The sequence below is a fragment of the Macrotis lagotis genome, chromosome X, assembly GCF_037893015.1.
Source record: "Macrotis lagotis isolate mMagLag1 chromosome X, bilby.v1.9.chrom.fasta, whole genome shotgun sequence".
Classification (NCBI taxonomy): domain Eukaryota; kingdom Metazoa; phylum Chordata; class Mammalia; order Peramelemorphia; family Peramelidae; genus Macrotis; species Macrotis lagotis.
Genome location: NC_133666.1, coordinates 145,278,556 through 145,294,994, shown reverse-complemented (window position 1 = coordinate 145,294,994; position 16,439 = coordinate 145,278,556). Strand labels below are relative to the sequence as shown.

General features: G+C 36.6%; 1 protein-coding gene across 1 annotated transcript in view; it reads left to right on the top strand.

Moving 5' to 3' along the window:
* GABBR2 (gamma-aminobutyric acid type B receptor subunit 2) overlaps window positions 1–16,439 on the top strand; it is an 879,763-nt gene that overhangs the window by 833,181 nt on the left and 30,143 nt on the right. Inside the window, exon 14 of the mRNA XM_074207949.1 lies at window positions 11,891–12,001. Coding sequence (XP_074064050.1) covers window positions 11,891–12,001 — 111 coding nt within the window. The remainder of the gene's footprint in view (window positions 1–11,890; window positions 12,002–16,439) is intronic.

Genomic DNA, 16,439 nt, shown 5'->3' with positions numbered 1-16,439 from the left:
CTGTCATATGAAGGCATAATTAAGGGGCAGTTCAGAGGCACAATGGATAGAGTACCAGCCCTGAGGTTAAGAGGATCTGAGTTCAAGTCCTACCTCAACAAGTCACTTAATTCTGACTAAAACAAAAAATTTTTTAAAAACAAAGAGCAATTAGACAGGTTCTCTAGAACCAGTGGGTTAGTGACTTAGTTTAACAGAAAGAGTACTAGACTTGGAATTGGAATTGAATCATGGTTCTATCACTTATCATCTACATGACCTTGGTCAAGGTCCATTTCTCTGGAACTCAGATTCCTCATCTACAAATGGATCATCTCAAACTAGATCATCCCAAAGGGCCCTTCTTGGGGCAGCTAGATGGTACAGTGGATAGAGCACTGGCCCTAGAGCCAGGAGAACCTGAGTTCAAATCTGATCTCAGATGCATAATAATTACCTAACTATGTGACCTTGGGCAAGTCACAACCCCACTGCCTTGTAAAAAAAAAAAATTAAAACAACAACAAGCAAAAATAATGAATGTCTCCAAAGGGCCCTTCTAACTCAAAATCTATAATCCTAAATTACAGAGTTCAGAGAGATTAAGTTACAGAGTTAAACTTAGGTGACATAGTAGCATCTGGAATCAGGAGTCTTACTGATTCATTTTCCTGAGTTCAACTCTATTGTCAGTCTCTTACTAGCTGTGTAACCCTGGGAAAGTCACTTAACACTGTTTTCTTTGGTTTTCTCATCTATAAAATGAGCTGGAGAAAAACCACTCCAATATCTTTGCCCAGAAAACTCCAAATGGGGTCATGAAGAGTAAGACACCACTGAAAACAACTGAACAAAGTTACAGAGAGGCCAACTTCAGATCAATATTAGGCTATCCAATAGAATGAGTTGCTTTTAAAAAATGGTGAATTCCATATCAATCTAGGTATTCAAGCAGAGGTTTGTTAGGCAAATATCTCAAATGTGTTGTAGACAAACTTCATCCATCAGGCAGGTGGGGGAGGTAGAATGTTGAACGAGGCAACTTCTAGTTCTTTTCTAATCCTAGGATTCTATAATTCAATTAAATTAATAGAATCATAATTGATCCTTTGGGAATTCACTCCCAGCAATCAGTGTAGCATAGATCAGAGTTCAGTGAATAAGCTTTTCTTCTTGTTTGTTCCTGATAACAGGCTTAGGATTCAGCTCATTTGTTTCCAAAAATCTCTCCAGACTTCAAAATCTCAAGGTCTGAATGAATAATGCATTCAAACAAAGTAAAGAGAAAGAACCAGCTCTCTTCATTTTTGATTTCACATTTCCCCATTCTTTGCCAAGGGGGCTCAGATTCTTGGAATCCCTAGTTCTTCAAGTGCTTCTTCTGTAAGAAGCCTTCCCTGATTCTTCTAGTTGGCCCTTCCCAACCTCTGATAAAATTCATTTTATATTTACTTTGCTTTTACTTTCTATATAAAGTTTATTTTGCATTTACTTATCTGTGACCTGTTGTTTCTCTCCACTCCTTGAAGGCAGAGACTGGTTTTTTTTGTTCTTTTTTCTTTATTTTTCTTTCTTCTATTTCCAATGTCTTACACATACTACAAACTAAATAAATGGGTATTATTTTTTTAAATAATATTTTATTTTTTCCCAATTGCATGTAAAAACAATTGTTAACATTTTTTAACTTTTGAGTTCTAAATTCTTTCCCTCTTTTCCCTTCTTGAGAGGGTAAGCAATTTGATAAATGTTATGCATGTATAATCGTGCAAAACATATTTCCCTCTTAGTCATATTGTGAAAAAATACACCAAAATACATGAAAAAAAATGTGAAAAAAATAGCATGCTTCAATCTACATTCAGATTCCATCAGTTCTTTCTCTGGAGGTGGATAGCATTTTTATATCATTATTTATTTGGAATTGTCATGGAGCTGAATTATCATATTGCTGAAAATAGCTAATTCATTCACAATTCTTCATGTTACTGTTTACAAAGTTCTGGTTCTGCTTATTTCACTTTGCATCAATTCAGGTAATTCCAGATTTTTCTAAAATAATCCTCCTTGTTTTTCATAATACAATAGTATTCCATTACAATCATATACCACAATTTGATCAGCCATTCCTCAATTGATAGACATCCCCTCGTTTTCTAATTCTTTACTATCACAAATATTTTTTTACAAATAGGTCCTTTTCCCTCGTTTTTTAAAAATCTCTTTGGGATGGGGCGGCTAGGTGGTGCCGTGGATAGAGCACAGACCCTGGAGTCAGGAGTACCTGAGTTCAAATCCAGCCTTAATAATTACCTAGCTATGTGGCCTTGTGCAAGCCACTTAACCCCACTGCCTTGCAAAAACATAAAAAAAAATCGCTTTGGGATACAGATCTAGTAATGGTATGGTTGAATCAAAGAGTATGTACAGTTTTATGCCTATTGATCATAGTTCCAAATTGCTCTCCAAAATGGTTGGATCAGTTCACAAGTCCACCAACAGTACATTAGTATCTCAATTTCCCCACATCCCCTCCAACATTTGATTTTCCTCTTCTGTCATATTAGCCAATCTGATAGATGTAAGGTGGAACTTCAGAATTGTTTTAATTTGCATTTCTCTAATCAATAGTGATTTAGAGAATTTTTTCATATGACAATAAATAGCCTTGATTTCTTCAAAATTGAAAACTGCCTGTCCATATTCTTTGACATTTATCAGCTGAGAAATGATTTGTATTCTTATAAATTTGATTCATTTCTCTATGGGGAATTTTTTGGTTTTTGCAAAGCAAAAGGGGTTAAGTGACTTGCCCAAGGTCACACAACTAGATAATTATTAAGTGTCTGAGACCAGATTTGAACTCAGGTCCTCCTGACTCCAGGGTCAGTGCTCTATCCACTGTTCTCTATGTTTTTGAGAAATGAGGACTTTATCAGAGATAACTGCTGTAGGAAAAATTTCCCAGTTTTCTACTTTCCTTCTAATCTTGACTGCATTGGTTTTGTTTGTACAAAAAAAATTTCATTTAATATAATCAAAATTATCTATTTTGCATCTCATAATGTTGTCTGTCCTTTATTTGGTCATAAATTCTTCCCTTATTCATAGACCTGAAAAGTAACCTATCCCATGCTCCTCTAAGTTGCCCATAGCATCACCCTTTATATCTAAATCCTATACCCATTTTGACCTTTTCTTGGTATACAGGGTAAGATGTTGGTCTACATCTAGTTTCTGCCCAAAGAGATTTATTCATCTCTACAACTAGTTTGAGAAAAGTTGGAGAAAGGAGGCTATAGGACTTCAATCAGCAGCCAGATTAGGGTGATTGGAGAGTGTGGAGTAACTTTCAAAGTCAGCTTCCCATTTCCCTTTCAGGTAGAATGTCTAATCTTTGACATGCCTTTGAAATGATCCCCTTTATGAGGGGTTCCAAGATAGTAATTGGTGTAAAACATCTTGTTATGCCTTCTCTACTTATATATCTATACTTTGAAATCTTTGAACACAGCAACTGCTTGAAATAAGTAAAATAAATAAGCATTTATGTAGCACCCACTATGTGCTAAGCACTTTACAAATATTATCTCATTTGATCTAAACAAATAACTCTGTAAGGTAGGTCCCATTATCATTCCTATTTTACAGTTGAGGAAATGAAGTAGACAGGTTGTTAAGAGCTACACAGCTAGTAGGTGTCTTAGATTAAATTAGAATTCAGATCTTCCTGATTGTGGATTAATACTTTATCCACTGTGTCACCTAGCTGACTCAAATAATGTAAGATTGGCACATTACCTCAAGATTCATTAACAAGGAGGCTATGAAGGGTCTTCTCTATGATAACAGGTGCTATGGGGCATTTGCAACTTAAATACTTATCTAAGAAGTTATCATTGGGGAAAGATGGAGAGACCTTCTTGGCTTATTTTAAAGGTAAAAGCAAAAGAAAATAACAAGCAATTGATACTTACAGGACAGTAGCCAAATGATATGAATATGTTTCTTACCAGTGAGCTCAGGAAGAATGCCAGGATGACGGTCTTGGAATGGTGTCTCAAAATAAGGTCAAAGACCTCATGAAGGTGCTTATGCCTTATTGCCTTGAGATTCCTCATGTAATGCTAACTCAAATTCTATAGAAGAAGAAAAAATTTCCAATAAATAAAGAAAATCCTAAAAAAAGGAAAAACTCAATTATAGTTATGTATAAATATGGATATGCATTGAGGCAGCTAGGTGGCACAGTGAATAGAGCACCGACCCTGGAGTCAGGAGTACCTGAATTCAAATCCGGTCTCAGATAGTTAATAACTACCTAGTTGTGTGGCCTTAAGCAAGCCACTTAACCCCATTGGCTTGCAAAAATCTAAAAAAATTAATATATATGCATATATATATATATATATATATATTCTACAGCAAGTAATATAGATTCACTTACATACTCTAATGGGAAGGTGATTCTTGCAAATATAAAATCATAATAGTAATAGCAAACATTTATGTAGTACCTATCTGCCAGGAAATTTACAATTATTATTTCACAACAACTTTGAGAGGTAGGTACTATTTATTTTCCCCATTTATAGATGAGGAAACTTAGACAAACAGAGTTTAAATGACTTGCCCACAGTTACACAACTAGTAAATGTCTGAGGTCAGATTTGAGCTCAAGTAAGTCTTCCTGATTCCAGGTCTAAAGCTACTGCAAGGCTAGCTGACTGTATTCTCATACAGATTGCTTAATAGGATCTATAATATATCTAAATTCTGGCTCTGTTCCTTGCTACCAACATAATCTTGCATTAGTCTCTTCCTCTCTTTTCTTTTTTTAAGATAATGGGGTTGAAGCAGTTGAGCTCTGGGCTAACTTTCAGTCTTATAGCCTGGATGAATAATAACTCACATTACATAGATCTTTAAAATTTGCAAAAGGAGCTTTTTTTCACAACAACCCTGTAAATATAAGTATTATTATTATTATTCTCATTTTATCGGTGAGAAAATTGAAACACCTTGCCCAGGGTCACAAAACTATGACTGGAATTATTAGGGCTCTGACTGAAACTCTGTTCTGACTCCAAAGTATTTTCTCATTATTCCATGCTACTTTACCCGTGATTAAACTCATGGGTCTCCCTCTCTCAAGTACCATGAACTGGAAGGATGCTGTCCTTCTCTGACCTTCCTATCATCCTCTTTATTAATCTATTCTCACCAGAACTATCAACAACAACAAACACTGATTGGAGAATTGATTAAGTGTTTCTCAAGAATACCTGCTTTACAAAAAGCATATAAACTGTGAGCCTCCCACCATAAAGTGTCTTTAGTCTAGAGAGGTAGCCTAATGATTAACCTTTTATTAATAACTCACTGACTTACTAATACAACTATAAAATTACCCAGAAATGATCTCTCTTGAACCTTTTTAATCATCACAAACCCTGCGAGAGGAAATAACAACAGATACTTCATATAAAATAATTCTAGACAATATAAAATAACTGCGAATATACTACCCAAACAAATCCAGGATAAAATATAAACAAATTTTTTTAACTTTTTATTCAAATAAAATCATATTTAAATTTGAAAAAAACAGATTGGTCACCTAATTGAACTAGGGATACAAGATTAAGTCTTTTCTCTAACATATGTGATAATATTTGTCCTTCCTTCTTGAAGAAGACCATGACATCAGAGAGATGATGCCATGTCAAGTAAGTGAATAGGATTTGAGTGAGGGGTACTATGCTAAGTCACCAGCCTCACTTTTTCCTCCAGAGTCACCTAGGTCCAGTAACCAGATATGAACCAGGACAACTGGAGATGTGAGACTTGCCCATGGTCACACAGCTCATAAGTGACAAGTGTCTGATGCTGGATTTGAACTCAGGTACTCCTGACTCCAGAGTCAATGCTCTATCCACTGTGCCACCTAGCTGCCCCTCATATATGGTATCCCTGAATATTTTTAAACTTTAATAGCTTAAAATTACCCTAAGATTTGAGGGATGTGCTATATATAAAGAAATAGCTTACATTCTGGTTGGGGAAACAAAGTTTAGGTCAAATAAATGCTTTCTAGATTTTCAAGTGAGTGATAAATGTCATCTGCCTAATGAGTTTATTATTTCATTCATTTTCATTCATGGCATTTTAAGAGAGAAACAGCCTTGGGACAAGTCACTATCATAATGATTTGGTTTGGTTTGTTTTTCCTTCCAATTTTCAGCAGCCTGTTTATTACACGAGTAAATAAAATTATTGTGCTTTTGTAATTGAAAGGGAGTGCTGAAATGCAAGCTCATCTTCTATAGACGCCCTTGTTGTTGTTGTTGTTCAGTCATTTTTAGTCATGCCTGACTCTTCATGACCTCATTTAGGGTTTTCTTGGCAAAGATACTGGAGTGCTTTGCCATTTCTCTCTCCATTCATTTTACAGATGAGGAAGCAGAGGCAAACAGGTTTAAATGATTTGCCTGAGGTCACACAGCTAATAAGTGTCTGAGGCCAAATTTGAACTCAGGAAAATGAGTCGTCCTAACTCCAAGGCTGGCACTCTAACCACTGAGCAACCTACCTATCCTAAAAACCTATTATTGTTGCTACTGCTGTGACTATTATTAATATTTGTCCAGACTTGATTTCACTGATATAGAGCTTTGTTATTCATATCAAAGAAAAACTAACCAATACAAAAGGATTCCTGCCAGTGGCATGTTGACTTCGAAAATCCCATATTAACATTATCGATGTTCTATTCTGTTTTTCTTTATTTTGTTAAATATTTCCCAAGTACATTTTAGTTTGATTCCAGAGGCAACAGGGAGTATTGTGGGTCATACCTGACCTGCTGACCCTGTGTTTGGCATCTCTAGTGAAGAAAATTCCCAATGAAGAAACTTCTTCTCCCAATGCAAATTCATAGTGGCAACATTCCCTAATTAGTCAATGAGTCTTTGGGTTTCCTCATCTGTAAAATGTAAGATTTGAACTAACATCAAAAATACAGATATGCAGATGTTCCAAAAGCCTTCATTCATTTAAAATTTAAAGTTTTGAACTGCATGAAGATTTTTGGGCAACAGGTCACTGTTGTTGAAATGTTTGTAGAAGGAAGCCAACTGTCTTCTTACAAGTTAGAAAGGAGCCAAGTTGTGAAGGGCTTGAATGCCAAACAGAAGATTTTCTATTTGATACTGGAGATAATAGGGAGCACTAGGGTTTATAGAGATAGAAGGGACCTTAGTCATCTAGTCCAACATTCTTCATATTATTGTTGTTATTTTCCAGTCCTATCTGACTCTTTGTGTCTCCATGGGCACAAAGCACACCAATAGAGATCATAGGGTTTTCCTGGCAAAAATAATAGAGTGATTTGTCATTTTCTTCTCCAGTGGATTAAGGCAATTAGAGATTAAGTGACTTGCCCAGGGTCACACAGCTACTAAATGACTAAGCTGGATTGGAACTTAGATCTTCCTGAAAGTAGGCTGAGCTCTCTATCCACTGAACAACCTCGCTATCCTTCATTTCATTTTATAGTTGAGAAAATTGAGGCCCAGAAAAATTAAATGACTTGCCCAGGGTAACATAGTCATCCTGGATCAGAGGCAACTTGGACCCAGATGTTCCTGACCCTGAAGCTCTATATCACCTACTGTACTATGACTTTTATTTTGTCATTTTGGAACTAATTATTTTTGTTGTCATGAAGATGTTCACAAAGATAAGATATTCTGAGGCATGATTCATTCATATTTCTTCAGTATTAAGCAGGTCTTTCTCTCCATGTCACATACCTGTTAATCACACTGGAATCCTTGATTGCAGTTGGCTCTACAGAGCCCTGACTTCATTTGGCTGTACCAAAAATCTACTGAGGCTCACCTAACTATCCAACAGGACCTGTGGTTGAAAAGCTTGTCTAACATTAGGACAATAGTCAAGAGCTCATGATTCAGGAATTCTGACAGAATTGTTCTGACCAGGTAGATTTGCCTTTGACCTAAATGGTGAGGGGATTTATTCTCTTCCTTCTTAGATCAATCTTGCACAAGAGAAAAATAAAAAGTTAAAACTAAAAACTCATCCTTTTTTCTGCCAATAAATAAATGAATAAATAAACAAATAAATGAATGAGCTCTTTCTGGACAAAGACTCCTTTTTTCTGTATTACATGCTCAGTACTTAGGTGCATAATAGATGCTTAGAGCAATGAATGATTAATAAATGCTTACAAGATATTTGTCCAGGTGTCAAGTCAAGAGGAAATTCCCCACCATGTTCAAGGCAAATATTCTCCAGCTGGATGTCAGACTAAAACATTATCATCTTACCCCTTTCAATTCTTCTATTAAGCATTAGGTTTGAAAGGGAATTTGGGGAGATGATAGAGCTCCCTGGGAAGTAGAAAGAGATATCAGGTGCTAGGAAGTCCAGAAAAAAAGATCCTCTCTGGACATTCTAGACATCCCCAGTGTCTACCACTACAGTACCCTGCACATAGGAGACGCTTAATAATGCTTACTGAACTGAACTGGAATGGAATGGAATACTGGAGACTAAATAATTCAGTGGCATCCTTTGGTCTGCAAAGGTGCTGCCTCCTCAAGTCTCCTGAGTCTAGAAGCTTGACAGAACATCTAAATGATCCTAGAAAATTTCCCTGTCTTCTCAAACCACCCTCCCACCCAACCCCATCCTTCCTCGTTCCTATTTATCCCACCCCATTTATTATTCTGGATGAGATCTGCCTCCCCAGACCACCTATATCCTCTCACTTTCCCAGGGATCAGGAAACCTGGCTAAGGGATGAAGAGACTAAAAGAGCTACAAGTGTCCAGGTTCTCTAATTTTAAACCCTAGGAAACCTGATTCAGTTCAAGGAAGTCCCAAGGAATGCAACACTTGAGGCAAATAAGAAAATAGCTTTTGTTTTCCACTCTTACATTTACTTTTCTCCCTCCACCATCACTTTAAACTGTAGTATAAGGGAAAGACCACTGAGGTATCAGAAGACCTGTCTTCTACTCCTGTTCTACCACAAAGCCCTTATGTAAAACCAGGTAAATAATCTGGATTATTTAAATAAATAATAAGCAATGACCCTGAAGTCAGGAGTACCTGAGTTCAAATCCAGCCTCAGACACTTAATAATTGATTAGCTGTGTGACCTTAGGCAAGTCACTTAACACCATTGCCTTAAATAAATTTTTAAAAAATAAAATAAAATGAAGGAGAGAACAGCATGGCTCAATTTCCAAAGCTCCATCACCAAGTTGATTTCAGGCTGATGAATATTTTGTCCATGGAAGTTTTCAGGCAGTAAGTCACAATGATCTCCATTGTTGGGAGAGTGTTCACACCATGAAAATTTGGGGGACAACTAGGGGCCCAGGGGTAGAGTACCAAGCCTGGAGTCAAGAAGACTCATCTTCTTGAGTTCAAATCTAGCCTCAGACACTTGTGACCCTGGGCAAGTCATTTAATAAAATAAGCTGAAGAAGGAAATGGCCAACTGCAATCAAGAATCCCAGTGTGACATGGGTAGTGTAACAGGTATGTGACACGGGGAGAAAGACCTGCTTCATACTGAAGTGCCAAGAAAACCAAGAAAATTGCAAATCCTTGAAATCTTAGGTACTGGAAATGGTTCTGCCATTAGCTAACTGTGTGACCTTGAATAAGTGACTTCTACTTCCTGGACCTCAGTTTCTTCCTCTTCAGAGTCAGACAATATGATTTCTAAAGGTCCTTTCCAACTCTGATATCCTTTAAATCCATCATTCTATGAATAAACACTTTTATTTATTTGAATTAAGGTCTCTGCAATTTTTGTTTGCCCTATCAATAAGCAACTGTACAAGAATTTTATAAGTCTGTGAATTGCCACCTCACCCAGTATTTTTACAAGATGACAGTTCTGAGCAAGGCACAGGATCTTCATTAAGCAAATAAACTCAAGACATGCTTATCAAACCTTCAGCATGACATAGAGCTGGAAAGGAAAACTAATAAACTGGGTGACAGACTCAGCATCTGAAAATTTTTTGACAGGGAAAACAATGAGCCAAAACTAACAAGCTAAAATGTAACAGGAATAAATGGAAAATTCTGCACAAAAAGTTCAAAAAATTAACTGGGTAAACACAAGATGAGGAAGAAATGATTTAAAATAGCCATTCCTATGAAAGAATATGTGATTTTAGTGGAATTTAGACAATAGTATAAAATGCTAACCAAAACTGTTCTTACAATCTCGGGCTGTGTTAAAAGAGGCACAGGGTCCAGAAATAAGAAGGTACTAGCACCACTGCACAATGCCCTGGTCAAACCATATTAATACACTAAGCTTTTATTGATGTTCAGGTATTTCAGTCCAAACTCTTTGTGACTTCACTTGGGGTTTTTCTGGCAAAGATACTGGATTGGTTCGCCACTTCCTTCGCCAGCTCATTTTCAGATGAGGAAACTGAAGCAAACAGAACAAAATGATTTACCCAGGGTCACACAGCTAGTAAGTGTCTGAGGCTGGATTTGAACTCAAGATGAGTCTTCCTGATTCCCAGCCCAGTTCTCTGTTCACTATGGCACCATTGTGCTTTCACATCTTAGGAAAATACTAACAGGTTGGCAAGTATCCCAAGAAAAATAAACAAGTTGGTGAGGGGACTGGAGAATAGTTCATTAGGGGGTCATCTGAAGGACCTGGAAATGCTTACCCAAGAGAAGAGAAGACTTAGGAGGACATGATGACTATCTTTAAGTATTTCGAAAGTTGTCACATGAAAGAGGAATTTTATTTGTTCTCCTTTTCCCCAGAGGTTAGAACTAAAAGAAAGCTTCATAGAATAAGATTTATACTTAATACAAGGGAAAACTTCACAGTAAGAGGAACTAGGTGGTTCAGTGAGAGAGTACCAGGTTTGGATTCAGGAGAACCTGAGTTCCTCAAATATTTGCCAGCTGTGTGACACTAGGCAGGCCACCTAAACTCTCCATAGTGCCAATCCTGGTCTATAGAATTGGGAATAGTGATATAATAGTTTCCCATAGTTGTTTGGGAGGATCAAACAATATAATAAATACTAAGTAATATGCAAACATTAAAGCATCATATGTTGTTGCTTTTCAGTCTTTTCTTTGTTATACCATTTCAGGTTTTCTTGGCAAAAATATTGGAGGGGTTTGTCATTTCATTTTCTAGCTCATTTTACAGATGAGGAAACTGAGGCAAACAGGTTTAAATGATTTGTCCAAGATCACACAGCTAATAAGTATCTGGATCAGATTGTACTCTATCCACGGCACCACCTAGCTACTCCAAAGTACCATAGAAATGCTAGCTGCTATTATTATTAAAATCAAATGGTCTGCCTCAGGAAGTATTAAGCTCCCTGTTACTAAAAATGTTCAAACAGGGACAGGATGACTTCCTGTTAGGGAAGATTTAGAAAGAATCTAAACAATATATGAAAATCCATACAGTTTTAGCAGTGATAGATTAGTTATAGCCAGGAAGATCTTGGTTCTATGGAAGTATATCACACATGCTAAACATGTGACCACCTCTTAGTGCCCCCAGGTACCTTTTTTTATTGATCTGAATTACAGAACTATACAAAATTCCTTCTACCAGGATAGCTTGACTGCCCAGTTGTGATTTATGGTCTTCAAAATGTGCCTATGGAATTAAGAAGCTAAGTGACTTGCTCACAATCATACGTTCAGTATTTGCCAAGGATAGGACTTGATTCCAAGGCCACGGTGCCTTTCATCTTATGCATTATAGACACTTAATATATGCTTATTAAATTCTTATTCTTTGAATTATTGAATACAGAGGGAAAAAAGGGTTTTCAGCTATCATTATTGTTTGTATTTTTTTTCTTGGTAGCCGGATCCTGCTGGCAGAGATATTTCCATCCGTCCAATTCTAGAACACTGTGAGAATAGCCACATGACTATTTGGCTGGGCATTGTCTATGCCTACAAAGGTCTACTCATGGTAAGTTTTTCTTGCATTGTTCAGTGTTGCTTTCAATACCATATGTGCCCTTATATTAGCTTAGTACATGTTCCTGGTTATAAAGCAGGGGTGGGGATTGTTTGCTTTTAAAAATTGAAGATAAAATATACAACATAACAATTTAGATAATTAGGCAAATAAAATAGCTACTCTTTTAAAATTAAGAATAAGGACTCAAAGTATTTTTAGATTAACAACAAACTTTTTTAAAAAATATTACTTCAGTTTAACACTATGCACAAGTGAGAGAAGCAAGGAAAGAATGAAAGGAGAAAGGGAGGAAGACAGGAAGAGGAGGAAGAAGGAGCAGGAGGAAGAAGAATAGACAAACAAATCAGTTGAGAAAAATGAAGAAGACAAGAAAAGAGAAAGTTAGCCATATAGCTAGAGGAAGAAAGCAAAGGGAGACCATGGGAGACAAGACAGAGAGAGAAAAAAAGGAGAAAGAGAGGAAGAAAGAGTAGAGAGAATGAAGAGAAAGGGAAAAGGAGAGAAAAAAGATAGAGGAAGAAAGGGAGGAGAGAAGTAGAAGGAAAGGAAAGAGAAGAAAAAGAGGAAAGAGAGAGAAAAGAAAACTTAAGAGAAAAAAGGTAAAATAAAAAGAGAGAGAATGAGAAAGAGAAGAGGGGGAAGAGAGGAAAAGAGGAAAAGAGAAGAAAACAGAGGAGTGTCAGATTTTTGAGCCAATGTCAGTCACATTCTATTTCAGAGGTGTCACCTATTACTGAATAGTCCTCCAAAGTTTAGTTAGTTGATTAACTATGGTTTACAGCTCTTTAGTTGCATTGATCCTTAAACTATTGAGATCCAGTGGCCAATGGAAACCAGAACAGGTCATCATCAATTAGTAGAGATTATATTCTAGGCTATGGGCAACTAGGTGGTGTAGAGCACATGAATAAGTCAGGAGGATCTGAGTTCAAATCCAGCCTCAGACATCTGATAATTAATTAATAATTATCTAGTTGTGTGATCTTGGGCAAGTCTCTTAACCTTGATCGTCTTGCATCCAGAGTCATTCTGATTCATATCCAGATGTATCTGGAGGATCCACCCCCTCACTCAGATCCAATTCATGTACATGTCTTGGCATCACTTCTCTGATGTCATAATCTTCTTTGAGAATGCAGGACAAACAACAACAATATTCTGACCTATGACAACAGTGATCATTAATAGCATTCAAGAGCCTGCTAAAATCAAACCGAGGACCTTGGACCAGAGATTGCCCATGCTTGTGCCCTCCAAGTTCATGTGGAGGAGATGCAAGAGCTCCTGTCATGGAAATAACAAAGCCTATTTTCTGACAAACAAGTAAATTCTGTGATCTTCAGGTTCAAGTTCCTCAGTGGTCCATGTTCCTCTTTCCCTTTATTCCCTATTTCCCAGGTTCCCAGTCCTATAGAAAGATTCCCAAATATCATTACTTGAACTGCCTATGGACAGATTTTGAATAACACTTCATGGGCATATTAGTAAGGCCCCCAGACTAACTCTACTTTTGTTTCTGAAACAAAATATCAGTTAGTAGTTCTTTAAGTCAATCTTACATTTTTAAAAGGGCTTTATATTTGGCAAAGTATATCATCTTAAATATATTTGGAGCTAAAAACCTTTAAAGGTTTTTAAAGGTTGCAACCAAGCTGTGAGACAGGTATACTCAGCTAAATCATCCTTTGACCAAAGTTTTGTTTTATCTTTGTAGTCTGTTGTAATTGTTCAGGGACTATTTCAGATTCTGATACCTTAGAACACCCTAAATACCACCACCCCTTCATTCCTACAGTTGGAAGGGGTTGGGAAGAAGGAGGGAGCCTCCACTGCTGCCCCAAGCAGTAACTTCTCCAGCTGCCTAAGAACAGGATGCCTATCCAATTAGAGGCTTGCAAGAAAGTGATGATTAGAGCTGAGCCAGAGGCTTACACCTTCAACCTGTTATCCCTTCCCAGCCCCCCAAAAGATTTTATGGGTAACTAGTAAACTGAATAACTTTCTGGTCTACCCATATCAGAATTTTCCCTCCTACCAGACCAGTGGTCTTCCTAAAATCCAGTACTGTAGGAATTAGACTGTCTCCAGGACCATCCTCCTCCTGACTTCATGCAACACCTTGTAAGCCAACTTGAAAGCTTCACTAGGAAATTATCAAACCATTCATGAACCTGGGGTGGCAGATGATACTTGCCCCTCCCTGGTTAGCAATAAAGGTAATGTTCTAAGTTTGTGCCATTGCCTGCCCAAGTACGGTTCATCATCAGAACTGAAGTCATCTTTACTCAAACTAAAAATTCAATTCCTGTGACATATATATACCTGGTTTGGAAGAATGGCAAGGCAGACATCATCAACTGAAAAACTAAATTTGGAACCCCAGAGGAGACCTCTCTATTGATATTTCTGAGACAAAATAACTTGGCAACCATACTACTCCATCTGAGACTTTAAAAACATATATGAAATGAGTGAGATGGTCAGGGATAAAGCATTAAATGAGAAGTCAGGAAGACAAGTTCAAATTCAGCCTCAAATACTTGCTATTTAGATAACCATGGACATATAATTTATCCTTTCTGAGTTTTAGTTTCCTCATATGCAAAGTGAGGGAAATGGATTCAATAGTAATTTAGATAACCAATGATGAAGCTTACTACCCTCTTTCTTACAGAAAAGCAATAAACTCAAGATGCAGACTGAGACATATATATACATTTTCAGATATGATCAACATGGGAATTTGTTTTCTTGATTATGCACATTTAGAGTTTGTTTTTTAATTGGGTGACTGGGAAGAAGAAAGATGATAAAGTAGTTAAAAAGAAAGAAAAGTCATTGATTTTTTTAATGAACAGAAGAAAAAGATCAAAAATTATCACAAGTGGAACAGTTTTGAAAGTTATGTTGAATTTACTATAAATTATGTCTAAGTTTGTAATATATTAATTTAATATAGAATAATTTTGTATCTATTATATGTATTATCTATTACAATATTTTTAAAGAAAAATCATAAATAAAGTTGAAGTTTTGTATACAAATCTTTTTTTAGTCCTACTATATATATATTTATATAGAAAGACCTGTTTTATTTGGCATTTTTTAAGTTCAGAAGAAAAAGGAATAATTTTTTTTCAATAAACTCCCTTCATTTGAATAAACTCCCTTCACCAAGCATCCTTCAGCCATGCTGTATAAATAAAAGGTAGTACTTCTATTTTTTTTTTTGGTTTTTGCAAGGCAGTGGGGGTTAAGTGACTTGCCCAAGGTCACACAGCTTGATAATTATTGTCTGAGGGCAGATTTGAGTTCAGGTCCTCATGAGTTCCAGGGCCAGAGCTCCATCCACTGCACCACCTAGCCACCCAGTAGTGTGATTTTTAAAAAGTTTTTGACCACCATCATTGGAGGATTCAACTATAGAACACTATACATTTGTTTACATTTACACCCATTACTTTAAAATGAATGAAAAAAGGTGTGAAAATGATATCATACTGAACCATCAGCAGAGTATAAGGGCATAAGGGTAACCCCACAAATTTGTTAACTGGAGATCCTAGCAATATTGAATATGATCCAATGGCACACAGCACACTGAGATCTATGGAGCCTATATCTGAACAAGGGACCCAGTAAAGACATTGCCAGCACTCCTACAATCTCTCCAGTGTCTTGTCATAGCCTTGAAAAACTTACTTTCATAGATTTTATAACTAATCAGGCCCCCTATCAGGTATCCTCCTTAGAAATGGCACATTTTCTTCCTTGCTCAGAGCTCCCACTGCAATTAGAGCTGCCTTCCCTATTCCTGCAACACATCTATCTCCATGGGTCTGAATACATTGCTTTGGACTACAGCTCTTATTTTCTATCCTATTAGTAACCTTACTGATTAGAATACATCACTTCACATATCCAATGTGTCACATAGGCAAATTGGACAAACTGTAATTCTAGAGTTAGGTTTCTTAAAGCTCTTTTGTATTATAGACCCCGTCTAGAAGCCTAGTGAAGATCATAGACCCATTCTCAGAATACTATTTTTTAAATGCAGAAAATAAAACAAAGCAAGCCAATCATATTGAAATATAGTTATTTAAATAGTTTTAAAACAAAATCCAAAGCCCCTCCCTGTGACATATCAGGATAGAGGTCCATGAACCCTTAGTTGAGAACCTCTACCCTATAACAACCCTCAAATGTTCTTTTTTTCAACAACAAGATTTTTTTTCAACAGCTTTTGTGTATCCAAAAGAAATTTTTTTTCTTAATTTTTTTCTGAATTCTGTTCTTCCCTTATACATACTTATTCTGTGAACCACAGTTCCTACAGTTAACCACTACTTTGGAGGAGTTGGAAGTTGTGAGGGTAGTTTTACAATTCATTCTATATAGCATCAAGGTCCCCATTAACTGGATA